At 41.3% G+C, this 23116-nt stretch overlaps 1 protein-coding gene across 2 annotated transcripts in view; it reads left to right on the top strand.

The window, feature by feature from the left end:
* Nucleotides 1-765: 765 nt before the first annotated feature.
* Nucleotides 766-23116, top strand: part of CNTNAP5 (contactin associated protein family member 5) — a 293336-nt gene continuing 270985 nt past the window's right edge. For both annotated transcript variants that reach the window (XR_013986401.1, XM_081005692.1), the window contains exon 1: nucleotides 766-1162. Coding sequence is in view for 1 of the 2 variants with exons in the window: in XM_081005692.1 (XP_080861818.1) it covers nucleotides 1081-1162 (82 nt within the window). In the remaining variant the exon portion in view is untranslated. The remainder of the gene's footprint in view (nucleotides 1163-23116) is intronic.

The raw sequence follows: 23116 nt of genomic DNA, 5'->3' as shown, positions 1-23116 counted from the left end.
TTGCACGGGTAGATTATCAACACATGAAAATATATGGTAACCCTGCTTCCAGCCAGTAGATCGGCATTCATTCGTTCCCCTCATTCATTTTCAAATCTCATCTTGTGCTAAAGACACCCCCTCCCTCCCTCTCTGTGTAGAAAGAGCCTCATCAGCTGTATCCTTCCTCCCCCCACCCCGCTTCCCTCTGTGTGTGAGAAAGAGAGAGAAAGCAGAATGATCAACGCTGTCCATTTCACGCAGCCTATGAAATGAGCTACAGAAACTCCTGCCACAATAAATTTCCTAGTTTTCAACTTGCAATAAATAAAGAAACATAATGCAGTGCGGTGTGGAAAAAGGAAGAAATATTAAAATAGATAAATAATTAAAAAATTTAAAAATTAAATAGATAAATAGAGAGGGGGGAAGGTTTTTCTTTCCTGCACCTTTCATCTTCTAAGATCTCCCTTCTCCTTCCTTTGCAGACAGGGCCACACAGAGATTTGCAAATCGCCCCCCCCCCGCCTTTCCTCCGTTCCATCCCCACCTTCATTTGGGTGCTTTCCTTCTCCCCCACCCCGCGCCGTCGCGGCCGATACACTAGCTAGCCCCCCTAACTAAGAGTGAGTGAGAAAGATGCTCTGGGCAGCCAAGTTCCCCTGTAACTCCGACGCTTATCATCAGGGCTTGATAATAGTAATGAGAAAGGATCCTCCCTAGCAGGCGGGAGGTGTGACGGGGAGGAGGAGGCTGAGCAGGAGGTGGAGTGAGCCCGCACGGCTCCTCGCGCCTATAAGGAGCTGTTCAGCTCCAGGCTGGCTGAATCCCTATCGCAGCTCCTGGAGGTGGATTTCAGGACCTGCTTTATGAGTGCCTTTTGGCGTTGAGGCGCAGTTGCTTTCTCTCTGTGTGTCTCTTTGGACCTGCTGCTGCTGCTTTCGAGAAGATCTGGGTAAGGAGGGGCAGAGGTGTCTTTCGCATTCTCCTTCTCCGGCGTCTTCCAAAAGGGTGCCTGGATGCCGGATGGAGTAAGGGAGCCAAGGCACAGCAGCCACGCTCTGAAATTGGAAATTACGCAGGCAGAGACGGCACGAGAAAATGGATCCTATCCCCCAACTCTTCAGCGTTTTGACTTTGCTGCTGTTCAGCTTCTGGCATCTTGGATTAGCGGCTACCAACTGTAAGTATCAAAGGAAGCCCTGTATCTCGCAGCCACCCGGTGCTTACACAACATTTGACGGGGAGGTCTGGAGCGGGGGGGATGATCTTTGGAGTAGTAGTGGGATGGGAGGGAAAGAGCGAGACAGCGAGAGCGCAAGGTGCGTGGCTCCCGCGTCTAAAGTTCGCTTAAGTGCATTCCCTGCAAATCGGCCTCTCTGTATCACTGAGGAACTAAGGTGATGGGGGCCTTCCATCCTGAAATGGCAGGAAATCTGCACATCCTTTCCCCTCTGCAATAGATATATGTGCCTCCGGCTTCTTTTTTTAAAAGTGCCTCCTCTACCTCCCCCTACTACTTGTATTTGAACTGCTGTTTATTTATACTCCTGCGTTAAGATTTCATTTTTCATGCGGCTGATGAAATGCCTTTAGTCACCTCGGTTGCCTTCTCCTGCTGAGTGTTTAACGATTCATAACTACACGCCCCTGCTTGCCAAACTAGATTGCGCCCCTCTTAATTCTGTGTAATCCTACCTTCATGGAACGACCTCTCCATCCCTTACTGGAATCCTTTTGGGTTTGGTTTGGTTTGGGGGGTTTTTAGTCAGGGCATGGGAAAATATCTGAACCATCCTAACTGCATCTTGCTGCTTCACCTATCAGTCCTGGTGTCTATTTTTCCCACGCCAGGGCAGATTAACTATATTTTGGAATGTAGAAAGCCAGCTCTTGACACAGCGTGGCATTTAGACTTAGGAAGCCCATGTGACTGAACGAGTCCATAACATGAAGGGATTGGTGTGGATTTTAAAAGAAAGAAAGAAAAACAACAGTGGTGCAAATCTGATGATAGGACTAAGACACTGGTACTTTTTATACCTTTTCGCTTTTAAAAGCCGTTGTGCATACAGTTTGGCTCCTTGTGTCCTCCATTTGACAAGAAATCCCCATAACATCTGTCCTCCCCATGCACCCCCCTCAGCTTAAGTGTGTGGGGGTATTGACCCCCTTTTGCTGTTGTACAGGGCATTAGGAGACAATTATTGTGCTAAGATGTTCTGTGAAGTGCAGTGTCACTGCAAAAGGGAGAAACAGGGAGGCCAGCATGGATATATACATTTCGTTGGATTCAGCCTTGGTACTTTTGCCATGATGATCGTTTAGCATGACTGTGGATAGCTAATCTTGCAATTAGCATGCTGAGTCCCATTGAGCTAAATGGGCATCAATCCCCTGGAAGTCCGCTGAGAATTGTAGCCCAAGAGTGTCATATATGCCAATGTTTTGCTTTAGAAGATGATGGGAACAGGAGGATACAGTGGCAGTGTATTCAGGATTTAAATGGAATTGTTCAGAAAACACTGCTAGATATGAGTTAGTTTGTGCAAGTGCTTCTATGCCAGGGGAAGTGACAGAGGTCATATCTGTCCATTGAAGTATCTGAGGATCCAAATTGTACTCCGGGAATTACTCTAGAATATGAAACCTCTTTTTAAAGAGATGCATTTTGCTAGACTTTTTTTAAAAAAAATGTTGCTTGGCTGTGTGTTGTTCCCTGGATGCAATTTATAGGAGTTTAAAATGGTGGGGATATATTTAAAACAAATGACATTCCTCATGCAGTGATGGGAGAGAACTAGCTGTTTCTCAAGTTCTAATGGGCTTGTGAACACTAGAGGTCACTCTTGCCTTTTTGATTCCATACCTTAAAAGCTGGTGGGGGGTGGGGGCATGAAAAGAAGGATATTTCACACATCTACACAAGTAATAGAAGGCTTTAAATAAAGAGGAAAAGGCAAATGCAGTAAGCATTGTGAATTGGTATCAGCCTTCCCAGTGGATGTGCCTTCAGGTTTGATTTTAATAAAGTAAAGTTTTTCCTTGTTCTAATCACACTTTGGTTAATATGGTTTGATAATGTTCAGGAATGCCAAAAGAAAGTGGATTTAAGCAAGCAGACTTGCTATCACCAAGCTGGTAATAAAGTTAATCCGTAACTTTTAAAAGGATACTCTGCTTTAATGAGTTTTACTATTTCATGGGTGGCACTTTTAATTTCCCAGTGCCAATGAACATTCACATTGAACACACAAACTTCTCCCTATATATTTGGGATTCAATCTTTATAAAGCACAATAATTGACCATTTTACTGCACTGTACAGTTTTTACTTACTCACTGAGCAATGAATTAGACTGGATGTTCTTTCCCAGGAGCTCAGTTAAAGATTCTTCCACGAAGCACCAAGAGTTGCATGTTTCTTCTGTTTCCTAATGGTTTGAGAGCATGAACAAATGCTGCAGTGAAATTCACTTCAGCCTTTAGGAAAAGTTTTCACTGTTCAGTAAGACAGGCCTTGGCATGTTGGTCAAAACCCAGAACTGAAATCAGACAGCTATAGCCAATTTAAATCACTTTTTAAAATTATTTCCTTTAAAATATCTGAATCACCCTTTGTAAGTTTTCTTCAGACGTTAACATAATTGGTGATACTTCCCTGCCCCCAGTATTTAGGAATATGTACTGGATTAGATCCAGAACTGCCATTCTGCAAATGGAAAGACTCTTTATTTTTACCAAATAGACTCTGTACTGCTATTTTTTCTTGGGGTTTAGCTTAACGGCCGTGCACAAAATTAAGTTAGGAGTGGGTGACACTGGCTTGGTGGCTTTACAACAAATGCTATGCCTGTTTGCTTGGAGGTAAGTTTCATTGTGTTCACTGGAGCTTGCCCATGAGTGCAGCCACAAATGATGTGGCTGTAAGTCTAGTTTCAGCAGTGCCACAGGAAGAGGACACAGCCCACAAAGAAAGATGCCAAATTTGATTACCCAGAACTGAACTTTTAATGCACAAATTACCAGTTGCGGTAAGAGTGTGAATCTGTGCTCTGTAAATCTGAGATGCTTTAAGCTTCACTTCAGTAATTGATTGAAACACTAGTCAGCTCCAAATGGATAGCAGCAATTTCCATGGAACAAAAAAACCCCTCCCCTTCCATGAATGCAGTATACATCCCAATACTATAATAAATGATAACATCCATATCAAAACTGCCATCAATTTATCTATTCTCTGTCAATCATACTAGCTTATAGTAGCAATCAATTAGAACAGTCCAGTTTCCCAAAGCACAAATTGGAACTGGAAGTCAAGTTCTCTTGCTGGAGAAACTGAACTCTAGTCAGTGTAGAAACAGAGAATCGCAGGACTGAAAGGATCAGAAGGAGGTTACTCAGATCCAGCCTTTGCACTAAGGCAGGATTTACCAGACTCCTACTAGATTAGCCCCATGTCAATCCAGATCATAATGTACCCTAGGCAAGGTGTTTGAAAACAGAGGTTCTTGCAGAATAAGGAATAGCTTTACCAAAAACTCTGGGGATTCCTTCCTTTTCTCTTATGTATTTCTGCATGGCTGACATTCAGCGTAAGATTACTATTTTCTTATTTCTTGTTAGCACATGGCAGTATTCCCACACTCTTTGTATTTTCGTAATTGAATTATGAAAGTGTGCCTGCGGTTATTTTCTTGATGAGGATATACAAGATTGCTAAGAAAACATCTCAAGAAATATTGTAATTCCAGCTACAGGATCTGAGGTCAGGGTCAATGGATATTCTTACAGACATTAAAGTTACTTCATTCTAATATAGTTCCAGAAATACCTCAAGGCTGGTTTCATAACAACACTTTATTAGATTAAATAACTACAGTAGCAATGAAATTCCTCCCCAGGATACTAATTACTGGGAAATAGATACAACACACACACACATAGACACACACGTAATTGCAATATCATATATGCAATGAACAGCATTTTAATCCAAGTGAATATAAAGGTAAGCTTGCAAGAAGAAACCCTGGGAAAGTTCTCTGACTTTTTATCCTCATTCAGTGCTTTTCACAGTTGCCACACATGCTCCTCTTTTAGTATTTAGTAGACTATCCTGTGATTATTTGGGGGGAGGGGATTATGTTTGTTTTTTAAATGAACAACGATGTTTGTGTGTGTTGATTTACACATACACACATGAATGCACACAATGGGTTGTATCCAACTAAATCAATGGACTTACTTTAGTCATCTCAATTGAATTCAGTGGGTTTACTCAAAGTATGACTTACCTGGATATATTCCATAGTTGATTTTGTACACTCTTAGGTATCTGCCTATTCTGAACAAATTAAAATAACAAATGAGAGGAAGAAATCTCAGGCTCCATAGGATAGTAAAATAACAGTGAGTGACCAAACTGTGGGAGGCAGTGGAAGACAGGAGAGCCTGGCGTGCTCTGGTCCATGGGATCAAGAAGAGTCGGACATGACTAAACAACAAAATGTGAGCAGAAACCAGGGGGCAGGATTCAACTGAGTTGAATCTTCTTCTACCATGCCCCCTAAATCTGCTCTGGAGAGTCAGCAGAATTCCCAGAACAGTTTTAGCTGGCATATGGGAGCAAGAGAGGGAATTATACGGTCAAAATGGAGGAGAAGTTGGGAGGGGTTGTGTATTGCAGAAACTACTAGGATTGTATATCAGAGCACATGATGTAGGAGGAGGAAACAATTGGTCCATATAGAACTATAGATTCTCTCCCCCTTACTGTGGCTCTGTTGTCCCCTGGAAACGGTAGACTGAGGAAGATTTCAAACTATTAACTTTTATTGGATCAAAGGGTCATATCTGATACTACAATATATCTGACAGTGAGGAATACTGCTGAAGTGATAACAGACAGATCCAGGACCAGTTCAGCTGGCATTTTTCTGTTTATGAAAATTTGGCCTCATTTTCTTCAAAAGATCTCAACACTGATATTCCATTTTAACTGGAATGATAATCTTGTGACACCTTGTAACATGTTTCCTAAATTGCACAGTTATTATGTATTGATCTCACAGTTTCTGCAATAAATTAAGGAGATATCCAAGTAGGAGGCAAATAGGTTTATTGTATTAAAAAACAATCCAGCATTCTCTCTGCCATTAAAGTGATGGCAGCAGTAACTTCTCCACGGAGAAAGTCTTTTAGAACTATCTGTGTGCTTAGGAGTTCTCTTTTTGAACAAAATAGTTTTTTTAGCTTTGGTTTAGGTTTATTTCATTTATACATTGTCTCCAGCTAACTAAGTCCTGAAATGATTTACAATAAAAATAAAATACAATAATAGAATCATTAGACATGATTAAAAGCAGATTTCACAATGCACTCGTATCACTGGTGCTGCCAAAATGCCTTGGAAAACAGAAATGTCTTTGCCTGGTGCCTACATGATGACAAGGTTGGTGACAGGCAGGCCTCCCTGGGGAGAGCATTCCATAAATTGTTGGGGGGAGGGGCTACTACTGAAAAGGCCCATTTTCTTGTTGCCCCCTTTTGGACCTCTCACAAAGGTGGCATGCAGAGAAGGGCCTCAGATGATGAAATCAGGGTCCAGGAAGGTCTGAAAGGGGAAAGTTTGTCCTTTGGCTATAGGGGTTCTGAGCTGCATAAGGCTTTTTTTTTTTTTTTGCAAGTAAATTTTTATTCAGAATTTGTACAAAAAAAAAGAAAAAAGAACTAACAAATACAAAAATAAACATTTTAACATAAATTATTCATCCTATTTTCATACTATACAAAAAGAAAGCATACAATCATACAAAAAATAATAATATAACCATTAGGCTCTCCTTAGCCTTTGACTTCCCTTCACCCTTTTGGTAAGTATCAAATAAATCCCGGGTTGCGTAATTAGTTTATTAAAGTTTATAGTTATTGGCTGATAAAGTTTTTCTAATACCGCCAGTTCCTCCTATATATCCGTTCCAATATATTTCCAAAATTTACTCCAATTTTTTTGAAATTTCTGGTCGTCTTGGTCTCGTATTCTGCCTGTTAATCTATCTAGCTCGGCATAGTTGATCATTTTGACCTGCCAGTCACTTATGTTAGGAATAGTTTCTATTTTCCAGTTTTGTGCCAGCATAATTCTTGCGGCTGTGGTGGCATAGAGAAATATTTTTTTATCTTCATTTTTTATTTCCTTACCCATTATTCCCAGCAAAAAGGCCTCAGGTCTCTTGGGAAAAGTATATTTAAAAACTTTTTTAAGTTCATTATAAATTGCTTCCCAAAAAACCTTCACCTTGTTGCATTGCCACCACATATGGTAGAGGTCTCCCTCCACTTCACCACATTTCCAGCATGTCTTATTTTCTGATCTATAGATTTTAGCCAATTTTGCCGGCGTAAGATACCATCTATAGAGCATTTTCCAAACATTTTCTCTCAAACTCGTACAGGCCGTAAATTTAATGTCTCTATTCCACAATTTCAACCACTTTTCAAACTCGATGTTATAACCGAAGTCAATTGCCCATTTAATCATTGCCTCTTTGACTTCCTCGTCTTTTGTATGCCATTCCAGTAATATGTCATATAATTTAGACAATGTTTTGTTTTTGCCTTCTATTATTTCTATATTGAATTTTGATTTCTTGTCCTCAAAGCCCATTTTTCTTTTATCTTGTTTTAACATATCATTCACCTGATGATATTGTAGCCAACCGGTGAATTGATCCTTTATTTCCTCATACGGTTTAAGTTTAAGCCCTTGTTCTGATTTTCTTACCAAATCTTCGTAGGTGGCTGTCTTCCCTTCCATGTTGGTTTTTTTTATTGTTAAGACCTCTACTGGTGAAATCCACCATGGTGTTTTTCTTTCGAGAAGGTTCTTATTTCTTTCCCAGACCTGATATATTGGTCCCCTGAAAATATGGTTTAAGAAAGCCCTGTGGACTTTCACCTTCTCGTACCAGAGATATGCGTGCCACCCATACCGATTATTGAAACCTTCTAAATCCAGTAGGTCTCTGTTCTCCAATTTTATCCAATCTTTTAGCCAAAGTAGGCACGCTGCTTCATAATATAGGCTCAAATCTGGGAGAGCAAAACCTCCTCTTTCCTTTTTATCAGTTAGTATTTTCATTTTAATCCTTGGTCTTTTCCCCTGCCAGATGAATTTCATCAGGGTTCTCTGCCATTCTTTACATTGTTTTAAACCTTTAATAACTGGAAGAGTTTGAAATAAAAACAACATCCTCGGCAAAACATTCATTTTAACCACTGCTATCTTCCCTAAAAAGGAAAATTTCATCCTCCCCCATATTTCCAGATCTTTCTTTATTTTTTTCCATGTAACTTCATAATTATCTTTATATAGGTTTATGTTTTTTGCCGTGATCCACACTCCCAAATATTTCACTTTTTTCACCACCATGATTTCCACTTTTTGTTCTAGATCTTTCGTTTCTTCCTTAGTTAGATTTTTAACCAGCATTTTAGTTTTATTCTTGTTTACCTTAAAACCTGCCACCTCTCCAAATTCCTCAATTTTTTGTAATGCTTCTTTTACACTATCTTGTGGATCTTCCAAAGTCAGAACAATATCGTCGGCAAAGGCTTTAATTTTGAATTCCTTCTTTCCTACTCTAATTCCTTTCACTTCTGTTGCCTCCCTCAGTCTCTTATTAAGTACTTCCAAAATTACAATAAATAATAAGGGGGACAGGGGGCAACCTTGTCTGGTCCCTTTATAAATGTTAAAATATTCTGTTGTATTATTATTTATCACCAGCTTTGCTTTCTGTTCTTTGTATATTGCTTCTGTGCCTCTTCTAAATTTTTCGCCAATTCCCATCCTTTCCAAAACCTTCTTTAGGAAGTTCCAGGAAACATTGTCAAATGCCTTTTCGGCGTCTATGAAAACCAGTGCGGCTTTTCTGTCTATTTTCATGTCCAGGTATTCAATAATGTCAATCAAATTCCTTACATTATCCCGTAATTGTCTCCCTGGGAGAAATCCTGTTTGATCACCATGAATTTTATTAATCAAGACCTTCTTTAATCTTTCCGCCATTATGTCTGCAAATAGCTTATAATCATTATTTAATAATGAGATTGGCCTATAGTTCTTTACTTCCATAGTGTCCACCTCTTTTTTAGGGATCAATGTAACATAGGCTTCCTTCCAGGTATTAGGTATCTTTCCTTCTCTCAATATATTGTTCATAACCTCTCCCAGCACTGGTGATATTTGGTTAATTAATATTTTATAATATTTGGCCGGAAGGCCGTCCGGTCCCGGCGCCTTCTCAGCTTTCATCTTTTTAATAGCCTTTTTTATCTCTTCCTGTGTTATTTTCTCATCTAGTGCTAGAGCTGCATAAGACTTTAAAGGTTAAAACCAGCATTTTGAATTGGGTACAGGAGAAGCCAGTACTGTCAGACCTTAACAGCCTTTTGTTCATGCCTTCTTGTTCTAATTAGCAGTCTACGTAAGCTTTCATGATACATGGATGTCTAATGGACACCAGTTTAGTACTTCAACAAGACATTTTGCTTTCTGAGATAAAGAATGAGATAGCTTCCCTTGTACAAAGCTGACCAGACTTGCATCTTACTTCACAAATCCCAATTCAAAATGTATTTCCTTCCTAACCATTAACCAGTTGTGATTCCAAAGTGTGCACACTGGATCTGATCTAGAGACCAATGTGGGGATCTGGGCAGGGGTTCACTCTGGAATCCATGCATTGCTGGATCCCTGCTCTCTTATAGATTTGCACAAGCTGGTCTGTGAGATGCCTGTCTGTGTTCTTCAACAAGTGATTTGTAAGAATAATTTTTTATTAACCGACCAATCACATAAAATCAAACCAAATTACATAAATTCCAAATTACACAGCCAAATTTTAAATTTTTGTTGGGGGTACCCATATTTCAAGTTCTGAAGGGATCCAATCAACTTTTTGCTTCTTACTGCTGTTTTAATGTCCACAAATCTAACCTTATGATGTTCACAGTACTATCCAGTCCTTTCTTATTATTTTTCCACATCTCTTGTTGTTATTTTCATATATTTTTCCTTTCTCTTTGTGACCTCTGATAGTCTCCGCAAGCTGGTTAGGACAGTTTGTAATCGTGCGTGGATATTTTTTTTTTTATCCAGTAGCCATATCCAGACGTTTTCCATATAACATCACTTCCATACATCAAAACAGTCTTAGCATCATTAATCTTCACCAATCTGCCTCCTTTCTCAAAACCTCTGAGGAGATTCACTAGGAATGCAGTCTGAAAACAAATCCGTTCTTCCTCCCGGCTATAAATCCTTTGGCAAGATGGCGACTCCGAATTAATTGCTGCGCCATTCCCAAAAGCTCTTATTGCTTCTCGGTCTCCATAAAGCATACTTTTGGTTAAAGTTTATCTCCACACAGACCTTAATCATCCTGCTTGGGTCAGTTCAACCGACGGTTCTAATGAGGAGGGGTTCTTGTAAATCACATAGAAGGAAAGTAAAAAAGGTTCCCCCCCCATTCAGCCCCGTTGTCAACATACCCCGCCTTTGGTGTATCTTCATCGTAAAATATTCCTGTTTCTCCAGCCCGTCGTCTTCTTTTGCAGAGGTCACTTAAATTAGCAGACTTCACTCCCCTTCTTCACTTAAAATGTGTGCATTTGCTTCTTTTGTAATTAATTATTCCAAATTGCTGCAACTAGTGCGCGATCAGAGACAGCGTCCAGGAGAGCCGAGGTCCACACGGGGGCATTCTGCCTAGGGCCCTCACCCCCTTCTTTCGAATTAGGGGGTGATTTATGGGCACAGCAGGCAAGGGCAGTGTTCCCCATTTCCTTGGGGCAACAAGGGAGGCTGCCTACTCCCATAACAGCCTCTTAATTACCCCGTGTGGGTCGGAGAGATGGTATTGCCGGCCATCTTCCAATGCGCCCCCTAGTGGCCCCCCACTTCAACAAGTGATTTGAGCTGACTAAGACTGCCTGTCTAGGATGTTTCTGTCACCACATGGTTGAAATGGACATTGCAATTCCCACCGGGAGCATTGAGACTTAATGACATGCTGTTGTTCTCAAGTGAATTTTTAGATACATTTTACATCTTTTACATTCAATTCCCCCTAAGACTCTAAAGGAGAATTTACGTCATCACTGCCTGTTGCTTCCAGTGGAACTTACTTGCTCAGGGCTCTCAATGTGCTCCCTAGCCACTCTTAGGTGACTGAAATTCCATTTTTATAAAGTGGGATGATAGTCTATCACATGCATGAGCATTATAGATGCATTCAGTAGAATATGGCCTAAAGTGACTGTGGCTTGATCATTATGGTATTTGAGTAATTCATATTTTTATATAACAACCAAATTTGATAAGATCCAGGAGGCTAATGTTTTTGTCTATATTTAAAAGCAACTGCAGAGAACCACAAATGGGCCACTGTTTTAACCCCAGAGATGTCCCAAGATTAGACTTGTATCTGTCATTATAGCACTGAGAAGTAGTGCTTCTGTGGATCTTTCTGGTTTGTTACTTGTTACTTGGGACCAAATGAGATCTGTTAAAGACAAAGGTCTATTGCTTCCCATTTAGTGGTAGTGGCACCCACCCTGTGGAACGCCCTCCCATCAGATGCCAAAGAGATAAACAACTATCTGACATTTAGAAGACATCTGAAGGCAGATGTTTAGGGAAGGTTTTAATGACTGATGTTTTAATGTATTTTTAATATTTGTTGGAAGCCACCCAGAGTGGCTGGGGAAACCAAGCCAGAGGGGTGGGGTACAAATAATAAATGTATTATTATTATTATTATTATTATTATTATTATTATATTTACTAATCTAAAGATAGCTATAATGCCTTCCCCTTTTCTCAGGCACGGCATTTGTAGCCATAGCAGCTCCTACAGGGTGGATTAAGACTGCCAAATTGTAGGGAAATACACCCAAAGGTTTCTGTGCAAGGCACCTTCATTTGTTTTTAAGCGAAGGAATTTTCTGGCTTAAGCAAAAACAATTTGCAAGCATGGTGCCCCTTTCTGAGAGGACAAAGCCCGCCAAGTTTCAGAATGAGAGCTGTATTAGTTCTCCTACAAGGGCAGGCATTTAACATATTCAGGTACAGACAGAAGGAATCATTGGGACGGAGCATGGATCCTCAGGAAAGAATGGGATGTGGAAAATCTCACCTCCATCAAGGATCCTGTTACCCCAAGAGTTATTAATCCCCTCATCTGTTATTTGGCCATGCTACTAATTACTGTAAATGTGCCTAAAAATGTAACTCTAGCTTGTGGGTTTACATCCATGGACAACAGCAGGGAGAAAACAATGCCTCTATCATGTTGGCATTGGTGGTCCTCCTCATAATACATTTTTTCTCATATAATATAAATAGTTTTTGTTTCTCTGATACTTCTCTCAAACTGGAACTTATTTGAAATGTTGTTTTAGGCAAACTCAACACCCCCTCTAGTGGGTATGGATGTACATATGGTGTTATGGGAGTGTGTTATCTGTTCATAGATAGCGTAACGCCCCTCAGAGGAAAACAAAATTATCCATTGTGTTTTCCCTTCTATAGATTGTTTTTATTTTTGACACTTTTGACACTTGGTTGTAATCTGAGAAAAGTTCAGCCATCCTTCTTCATAAACAAGGAATCCAGAATGGAAACTTCTGTTTACAAGTAAGCACTGATGTATGCGAAGCTTTTTCTTTCTTTCTAACGAGAGCAATCCACCCACACATATCTCAGTTCACTAAGATCTCCATTGTTTAAGGAGCAGTAGTTTGTGATTTGTTATGACTGTTGTCATAAAAATAGAATAGATCTGTGCACACATGTGATGCCCATTTACTTAAACACTGATGCTGTGGGAAGATATTTTACAGAAGAGGTACCCAGTGTGGTGCTCTCCAACTCCCATTAGACTCAGAAAATATTGGTCAATGGGCAGGGATGATGGAGTCCAGCAACATCTGGGGAGCAATATGTTGACTACCCCTAGTTTAGATTTGATTTTTTTTAAAGAGCTGAGCAGAGAACAGAACCTCTGGGGAATCTTAGAAAGCATAATCCTGGGAAGCATTGTTATAATTCATACTATTCTCTTCATAGGGTAAATTTTATCTGCCATAGTCCAGTGTACTGTCAAACACACTACAATCTCACTGAAATGAGTGCGGGGTTTAAGCATGCATACCATTGCCCTAGAATATGACCAATCTGTTCCCACATTTTGGTTCATCGGAGAGCAAATATGATTCCACACACATCAATGATGAATCAATGTATATAAACTTGTTTTATTATCCCATGAATAGCCTGGGGAGATCTCCTTAGTGTAACTCTGTAATGTCTGAAAACAATAAGCATAATTTTTGAAAGTAACACATAATAGGTTTTTTCCTTGATGTAGCTCTAGTAATATGTGAAAGTTCCTAAATTATTTATATAGGGAAACAATGATGCCTTTGTAAAAAACAAAAAGCAAAAAAAAAAAAAAGCAAAAAGCCATGCAGTCTGAGTTTGGTAGACTGAGAGAAACAATAGACTAAACCTCCTTCCTCCCAAGTCAAGGGGAAGTGACCTATCTGAGCTTGGCAGGACAGTTTACTCTATATGGCATTAACTCATTCATGTGTTAGTTGGACTTAAGCACCTTGGTTATATGAGGTTGGTTGTTCTACAACATGCCCTGTTTTGGCCAATAGGCTTAAGGGAGCAAGTTCCCAATAAAAGGTGGCCCTGCCATGAATTCTTCCTTCTATGACTTTCCAGCAATCTGCACCCGGCCCCACCCCATGAGCAGTATGGGCTTTGCCAGTTACCACTTGTGAATGAGTAGAGCAGGGGTCGGCAAACTTTTTCAGCCGGGGCCCGTCCACTATCCCTCAAATCTGGTGGGGGGCCGGACTATTTTTTTTGGGGGGGGGGGAATGAACGAATTCCTATGCCCCACAAATAACCCAGAGATGCATTTTAAATAAACGGACACATTCTACTCATGTAAAAACACGCTGATTCCCGGACTGTCCGTGGGCTGGATTTAGAAGGCAATTGGGCCAGATCCGGTCCCTGGGCCTTAGTTTGCCTACCCATGGAGTAGACTTTTTTCAGTGCACACAGCATGACTTCTGAGTGTACCTTTTATCCCATTTATTTCACTGCTCTTAATTTGATTAGCTGTGGTAGTTTACTTTTTATTTGGCTGTTTTGGTTCATTTAGTGCAGGCAGTTAAGTGGTTTGGAGCATAGACAACTCTAGGACAGGGGGACACTTCACCAATCACCTGCTATTGCTGATCATCTTGGGGGGCTGCTTAGTTACATTCTCTCAGGACTTATAATGTGCCACCTCCTGGAAGTTGAACATCTGTCGGGTCATACCCTCATGGTTTCCTTTTATGGAAAGGTGGTATCCAGTCATGTCAGCTTGGGTGCTGGAATTGATCTTCATTTGCAGAAGGCTGTAGATTTTTTTACCTGTACCACTTGTGTGAGATTGGTACAATTTCCCCCCAATACACACACACACACACACACACACACACACACAAAACCATTTACCAATTCCTCTCTTGCCAAGCCTTTGCTCCACTTGTGGGACAATGAGTATGCACATCTGAATGTGCATCAGCAGCTACTTCTAGGGTTAATTTGGGGGCAATTTTGATTCAGGACCAATTTTGTAATGCACTCTTTTAAAGATGTGTCTTGTTATCTTCTGAGCAAACAAACATTTTCTGAACTCTTCATCTGGCCTTTTCACAACATAAATAAGAAGCCCCCGTGGGGTTTATCCCCATATAATTAAACTCTGCTTTCCCAGTTAAATCTCAGAGGCCCTGGCAGTTAAAGAAGGGAGCATCATTGCAGTGATCAACATGTCTACCTAGTATCTGAGAAACAGGCAGATTTCTGTATATACAGTGCTTGGGAGATGTCACTGATAATTAATTCTCTTGTATTAATTTTATATTTGCATTTTCTAATTGCCCTGTGCAGATTCTTATGGGCCGGTCTTGCCATCTGCTCAGTAGTTCAGTAGAATTGATTGAGTTTTAAATGATGACAACAGTGCAATATAGAACCCAGAGAAAGAAGTGGGTGCCAAAATACTGCTGTATTTTATTTTTAACAATCCTAGCTGTTATGCAGTTTAAAAAGAATAAGCACCAGGATCTGAGGAGCCTGATAACAAAATTGCCATGACAGACAGATGTTCAGTAGGTGTTTCAATATTTACTCTTTAAAACAAAGGCAATTTATTAGAAATGAGTGGAATGCCTGAAATCATTTAGGAGCTGTTTTTTATTTTTTCATCAGGAGCTGCTTCTGCCTTTCATTTCTTTTTATTTTCACCAGGAAGGTGGCAATGCTCTCTTTCACTCAAGTGCATTATCTAAATAAGATTACAGTGGTACCTCGGGTTAAGAACTTAATTCATTCCGGAGGTCCGTTCTTAACCTGAAACTGTTCTTAACCTGAGGTACCACTTTAGCTAATGGGGCCTACTGCTGCCGCTGCACGATTTCTGCTCTCATCCTGAAGCAAAGTTCTTAACCCGAGGTACTATTTCTGGGTAAGCGGAGTCTGTAACCTGAAGCGTCTGTAACCTGAAGCATCTGTAACCTGAGGTACCACTGTATTATTATTCATATGCCTTATCTAGAAATTACTGTTATAAGAATTCTGTAAATTAAGTTAGCATTATAATTCCCCATGTTGCAGGTGAAAGAAGTTGGTTTGCTTAGAGTTAAACAAAGAAGCAAGATTTGCATTGAGGACTTCCTGATTTGAAGCTCAGTGGCTTTCCAACCACTTGATGTAAATAGAGTTGTATCCGTTGGATTTTCAGGGGAAACAGGGCAGGCAAGAAGGTGGAACCTTCACCCCTTCACCCCAACAAACTCTCCTCATGGCCATATTCTCATGACTGAGAGCTTTTCCATCTCAGAGCCTGATGGGGGAGATTTTCTGGGGAGAAGGGGTTGAAATTAGAAATCAGTGGGTAGGAAATGAGTTAAGTAGCCTTCTGGCCCAACCATTTCACTTCTACAAATGTCCTATATACACATTAAATGGCAAATCAAGGCTAGGAATACCATTTTACCGTGTAATCTCTAGTTCCAGCCTTTAGTTGAATGATCCCACCAACAGTGTGGCCTTGGGAATACTCTGACACAGTGATCCTCGAAAGGGATCCCAGTGGGGATTAGTGCAAGTGATGAGCAAAAGAGGGACAAAGAAGCACCTATCAAACAGAAAGTACTCTCTCACTCAGCCTTGCATTCTCAGTCTTTTTAGGCAAGCTAAGCAGCTCCAATTAGCCCCACACTGAGTGACCCACACCAGGAAATCCTCCATAGGCCTATCAGAGCTCTGCCCATAGAGGTTCCAAAGCTTGGGATTTATATAGTTATAACAGCAGAAAACTGGGGCTCATGAATGGATTTTTAGAGGAGTCAGTGATTTATGGTTTTTCCTTCAATGTCCCTTTCCAACCATTTATCACCATCATTGTCACATTGCACAGCAGAACAGAAAGTACCAAGTGACTTAGGCCAGTTATTTTTTTTCTTTTCTTTTCAGAATCATGGTTCAAAAAGAAGAAATGCATTACAAGTTTTAGATCATTTATTATCTTAGGAATGGAACTTACACTATGTTTGCTGTAGGCCTGCCACCCCAAAGGACATGTGCTGGGGGTGTCATCCCAACTGTGAAGTTTAGAGGTGTGCCACCATCACATTCTAAATCTCTACTCTTCTGCCAATGTTCTCAAGGAGTGTAGAGCTGGAATGTTGATATTCTTAGAACGGATGGCACTGCTCCTCATTCTCACGTACAGGTGGTGACACTGGTGATTTATTCAGAGATGTGATTCCCCATCCCTCACATTCCTGTGGCACCTCAGACATAATACTAGCATGATAGGAACATTCTTATACACACCTTTCTCACCTGCTTCTTCTTTGCAAATTCTTCCGATTGCGCTTCAAAATAAACCAAAGTTGCCCCATGATATCAGAACTCAGGGAACTATGGTTTCTTCTAAATATTGTTTGTTAACACAAACCAGGGTAAAACTGTGTGTTGATATCCTGTTTTGTTAATAACTAACAATAATTAGAATAAACTCATAATGCTGCCTGGCTAGCGAATGAAACATAGAAGACTATGAATAAAAAAACAGCACAGCTTCTAACACCAGGAATTGTATCTGTTCTAGAGATGTTGCAAACAGAGAGAAAATAGTTTGCAGCAGAAAGTGGAGGTAGGGAGTAACCTTAGAAGAAATTGTCACTGTCAGGGTCTTTTCCTGTTCCATTCTCTAAAATACATCAAATACATTTTAAATCTTCTGCCTAAATATTGTGTGTGTGTGTATACATGCACACATGCACACACATACACACACATGCACACACATACACACACATGCACACACATACACACACATGCACACACATACACACACACACATACAGGTTATTCAAGAAAAAAGACTTTGCTGTACAGATTGGTTCAAACTTAAAAGCAAATTATTTCAAATGAAAGAAGTTATAATGGCAATTGAAGACAGGTGGCTATAGCATATCCCAATTTGGAAACAAACTTGCAGAGATAAATTCTGAAGGAAGTTGAAGGTGAACCCAAGGATCCATTTAAGGACATATAAAGAGCCAATATAATTAACTATTTAAAAGCCCTATTCAGCTTTCCTCTGTACCTTTTACCTGCATTCTGCAGTTCGGGGAAGAGATAATACAACTTTTAACAATTTGCACAAGGTCATCTCAAAGGTCAATGGTTGGTGAAAAGCCAGCTCCATCTCTAATTTATTTAAAGATCCCTGCATTATCAACAGGAGTGCACTAATTAACTCAATTAGGTTCTGCACCCTGTGGATCTTTTGAGTGGTCTCAGAGACCCAGAGCACTCACATGTTTATCCAAAGTCACTCTCTAACAGAAGCAGTGCTCATTAAATAACTCCACCTCATACACAGTTCCAGATATTGTATCCTGTGTGTGAATATTTTCAGACTTTTCAGAATGGTTTAGGGACAACTCATACAACCACCACAGAACCTTTTCCCATCCATTAATCCCCCTGCCACTGCCCAAGCTTGAACTGAAGATGACCGCTTTGCCACCTGTGCAGTGCCACCTGAATAAGAAAATAACCCCAGAAAACCAAATCAGAAATTATGACAAGACAGCATCCCCCGCTTGCAGCCATTTTCTCCGGTTGCCACTGTTGCTCTATTGCCCTGTTTTTGATTCACTGAAAAGCCACTGATGTGACTAATTTTATGGTTATTTTTATTTCATCATAGTTTTTTCTGGTTTTGCTGTAGCTAGGTGGTTTTTTTTAAAAAAATGTGAACCGTCTTTGCTTATTCTTTTGGAATATATAGAATATAGAAATACATGTTTGTTTAAATGAAGATCTCCAACAAGGTGTAGTGCTCACTGGCGTCAACTGTAAATCCTCATAGTTATCAGTCCAAGCCTAAACACTGTGAAGTTGGTCTAAAATGAAGACTTGCTAATAAAAAATATGGCTCTTCTCCAACAGTTGACATTTCAGAATGTGAAAATGGTTAGCACAAGCTGCAATTGGCCAGTCTGTGCTGGCTATATAGAGATGTTAAACTGCAACACAAACATGCAAAGGGTGCATTAAAGTTATAAAAATATGCTTCGCTACCGCTGGAGTGTGCCATTAGAAAAAGGTAAAGGACCCCAGGATGGTTAAGTCGAGTCAAAGGCAACTATGGGGAGTGGTGCTCATCTTGCTTTCAGGCCAAGGGAGTCGGTGTTTGTCCACAGACAGCTTTCTGGATCATGTGGCCAGCATGACTAAACTGTTGGAGATTCATTCCCCGTGTCTGCAGTCATGGGATTGTTGTCTATCACATGATGGTGTATGTTTTCATTCCACAGTGTGGGAAATGACGGAGACAGGATGTTTGTGTTACTGTGTTCCGTGAAGTGGGATTATTGTCCTTTGTTCTCTCTCTTTGCTGTCTGATGAGAAAGAGGAAGGAGCTAAGTCAGAGTGCTCCGAGTGTTTTATATGTAAATAAAAGTAGATTGGCCAAATACTGAGCTACTGAGTTCTGTTACACAAACTGCGAAATACTCTGCAGATCCAGCGGCGTAGCGTGGGTTGTCAGCACCCGGGGCAAGGCAAGTAATTTGCGCCCCCTAACCCGGGGCAAGGCAAGTAATTTGCGCCCCCTAACCCCTAACCTGCCGCCGCTGCCAGCTTCTTCTTGCTGCTGCCTGGGCTGGTCTGGTGTGGTTCTCTCCAGCGCTCAGCGCTGCGCTGGGCGGCCGCTGCACTGTCCCTCCCCCAGATAGTCCCTCGCTCTCTCTCCGCACCGCACGCCTGGCACCCACCCCCTCCACAGTGGGCGGCGACCCAGCGGCTCGGATCGGATTCGCACAGCCAGCACTGCAGTGAGAGAGAGTGAGTGAGGCAGGTAGGGGCAGAGAGCTGCGAGTGCGAGCGCGCCCCCCTCAGATGTTGCGCCCGGTGCGGCCGGGCCCCCCCTGCACTCCCCACGCTACGCCACTGTGCGGATCCCTGAGTGTGCTGATTTTTGTTGGCATCAGTCGCTGTGATGTTTGGGCAGAAGAAAGCTTTTGAAGCTCCCGAACGATCGACCTGGAGGGAGAGAACATGCCAGTTGCTACATGAGAGTAGGACAATCCTAACATAAACAGCTTCCGGCGCAACAGAACACCGTGATGGAAACCACAGCGGTACCTATTTATTTACTTGCACTGGCATGCTTTAAAACTGCTAGGGAGGCAGGAGCTGGGACAAAGCAGCGGGAGCTCACCCCGTTGTGCGGATTTGAACCGCCAACCTTCTGATCGGCAAGCCCAAGAGGCTCAGTGGTTTAGACCACAGCTCACAGCACCCTGCAAGCCCACCACTGCTTTTGTGAGTATCTTCCAGGATGCTGTGAGTGTGCCCCTCAAAGCAGCACCGTGTTGGATGGCTGGACTCCTCACTGATCTGACCAAGGAGTGTAGTCCAAGAGACTGGGCTTTGAAAACAAATGGAATTTGAGAATATGTCACATAGCCCCACAACTGTCCAATAGGTACCCCCACCCCAGTGTCTGTGAATACAGCATGAACATCTGTATGGAGATGGCCCTCACGAGTATAGCTGTAACTGTGATGCCTCCCATGCAGCCTAGAACACTGATTGCATGGGGTTCCATGCCACGTGGAGGCCTCTGTGCACACAGCTGTCCACACAAAGGCTTCCTCCCTGCGGATATTTCTCCCATACACATGGGCACCTGAGTGAGGGGCTACTCAGCTCGTGAAATGCCAGGAGCAGGGATACTCACCACAGTCCCACTCCCTGCTCCTGTATTGTTCTATAAGCGAGAAATACTCTAGAGGTCTCTAGAAATGTAGCCCTAGTAACATGGTTTTTCTGATCATATGGTTTTCAAGATGAGATTTCCAAACTTCCTGTCTAAAAGATTGTCATGTTTTGTTTTGTTGTATTCCTGACAGAGGCTCACCTTCACAAATTGTGCATAGAAACCTAAGGAGAGCCTTGCTAGATCAGGCCATCTAGTTGACCAGCATCCTATTTCCAATAGCAGCCAAGCAGATGCCTTCAGAAAGTCCACATCTAGGACTTGAAGTCAGTCCTTTGGTCTGGACCCAGTCTGACCCCCTTCTTTCTATGGGACCATGTATGTAAGTGGTCTCCTTGGCTCTTTCTATGGGCCCATATGGGACCAGCACGGGTGGCCGGGCCTGGTGAACATTTAATTCCTTACCCCTACAGTTATGATTTGTGGGTTCCCATTTAATTTGATTTTGATTTTAAATGTGATTTTGAATTGTATTTTAAACAAATTGTTTGATTTTGTGTTTTTAATGTATTATATATTTGGTGTTAGCCGCCCTGAGCCCAGTCTCGGCAGGAGAGGACAGGGTATAAATAAAAATTATTATTATTATTATTATTATTATTATTATTATTATTAGGGACCCCCGGCCATTAGGTCCAGTCGTGACCGACTCTGGGGTTGCTGCACTCATCTCGCTTTATTGGCCGAGGGAACCAGCGTACAGCTTCCGGGTCATGTGGTCAGCATTACTAAGCCACTTTTGGTGAACCAGAGCAGCACACGGAAACGCCGTTTACCTTCCTGCCAGAGCGGTTCCTATTTATGTACTTGCACTTTGATGTGCTTTCGAATTGCTAGGTTGGCAGGAGCAGGGACTGAGCAACGGGAGCTCACCCATTGCGGGGATTCGAACCGCCGACCTTCTAATCTGGTTTAACCCACAGCGCCACCCGTGTCCCATTATTATTATTATTATTATTATTATTATTATTATTATTATAGTTCTCTCTCCTGCTGTTGCTTCCTAGCAAATGATAATCTCTAGGATATGCCAAAGACGGATATTTCATGTGGCTAATCGTCATAGATAGGATTATCTTCCATGAATATTTCAAATCCCCCATTAAAGCTGCCTAATTTAAATGGGGCTGGAGAGGCTCCATTGCCTTTACCTCTTGGTGATGGGCTTCCTTACTTACTGGTTTTAGAAGAGGGCATTCATTGACTAAATGTGAAGAGGGAGAGTCAATGTTTGGGGGCTATGGATTTCATGAAGGTCATGCACACCTCATCTTTCCTGCCATAATCTGAGCAATGCTTCTGGCTCTTGCAGTACAGCATATTTCCGAGAGGAAAAAGAGGTGTGTGTGGGGGAGAGAGTAATCCTATATAAAGAGAATCAAATTAAACTCCACCGTTAATAATAATAATAAAAGTCCCTTCATTCTTGATGTAAAAAAAATATATGACTACATTCCATTTACTCCAAACTGGTACTATGTGCTCTCTATAAATCGTACAGTTGAGCTACTCCAGCAAAATAAATTCTTCTGTCAAAAAATGAACGTATTCCTGTGACCAGAAAGAAAGGGGGCTGAATTTGCAATGAATTTCTTTTATTGTTGTTTTTTGCTTTTGGGAGTCATGAATAATTCATCCTGCTCTACTAGCCTGGAAAACAAACAAACAAACAAGCAAAACCTGTGTGCACATAAGAACTCATTAGAAAAGTTAATCCCACAAATGGCTGAATACAGAGAAAATCGGCTTTTTTCGTTGGTGGCTTCTTTTTTTAAGTCAGATTTGCTCCAATCTGCTCTTAATGTGATTTTGCTAGTGGGGGTACAATTTAAGCCAAACAGCTTGAGGAGGGGCACACAATAAATGAAGCTCTCAATATTTAATAGAGGGCAAATCATAATCTTTCACACAGGGAGGCAAGCAAAGAATAAATTGCACTTTTACATGTTGTTACCAGAGGGGTTGAGGTAAAAAGTTGAGGCATATGTTCATTGTGGCTTCCAATAACATCAGTGAACTTTTCCAGTGGAACAAGAAGTATTGTTTGTATTCGCCTAATTAAGACATGAAGGCGAGATCACATGTACAAATGTACTCAGATGTCTTTCCAACCTGAGAATTGTCCCAACTCAAACCTGGCTGCAGAATTGTTAAAACCTGACACATTCAGTCAGGGAAGGTATAAAAGTATGATTTTCATCGCTGGAAGAAGCTTCAGACATTTAATAAAGCATGGTAGAGGAAGTTCAAGAGGTGGCATTTTAAAGAAAGAAAGCTCCCACAGCAGCTCAGACCACCTTGTGAGGTGACTTCATCATAGTTAGGTTGTGATTTTGGTTGTGGATTTTGTAGCGAATTTGTTATGCTTTATCTGGGTCAGTGCTGCTGAACTCTTGACTAATAAAAGTGGAGGTATACAGTGGCACTTCGGGTTAAGAACTTAATTCATTCTGGAGGTCTGTTCTTAACCTGAAACTGTTCTTAACCTGAGGTACCACTTTAGCTAATAGGGCCTCCCGCTGCCACCGTGCCACTGGAGCACGATTTCTGTTCTTATCCTGAAGCAAAGTTCATAACCCGAGGTACTATTTCTGGGTTAGCAGAGTCTGTAACCCGAGGTACCACTGTATAAAGGTACAGTGGTACCTCTAGTTACAAACTCAATTAGTTCTGGAGGTCTGTTCTTAACCTGAAACTGT

This window comes from Podarcis pityusensis, assembly GCF_964106645.2.
Source record: "Podarcis pityusensis genome assembly, chromosome: 1".
In the NCBI taxonomy this organism is placed as follows: domain Eukaryota; kingdom Metazoa; phylum Chordata; class Lepidosauria; order Squamata; family Lacertidae; genus Podarcis; species Podarcis pityusensis.
Note: the sequence above shows the minus strand (reverse complement) of the source record. Positions and strands in the feature narration are given on the sequence as shown.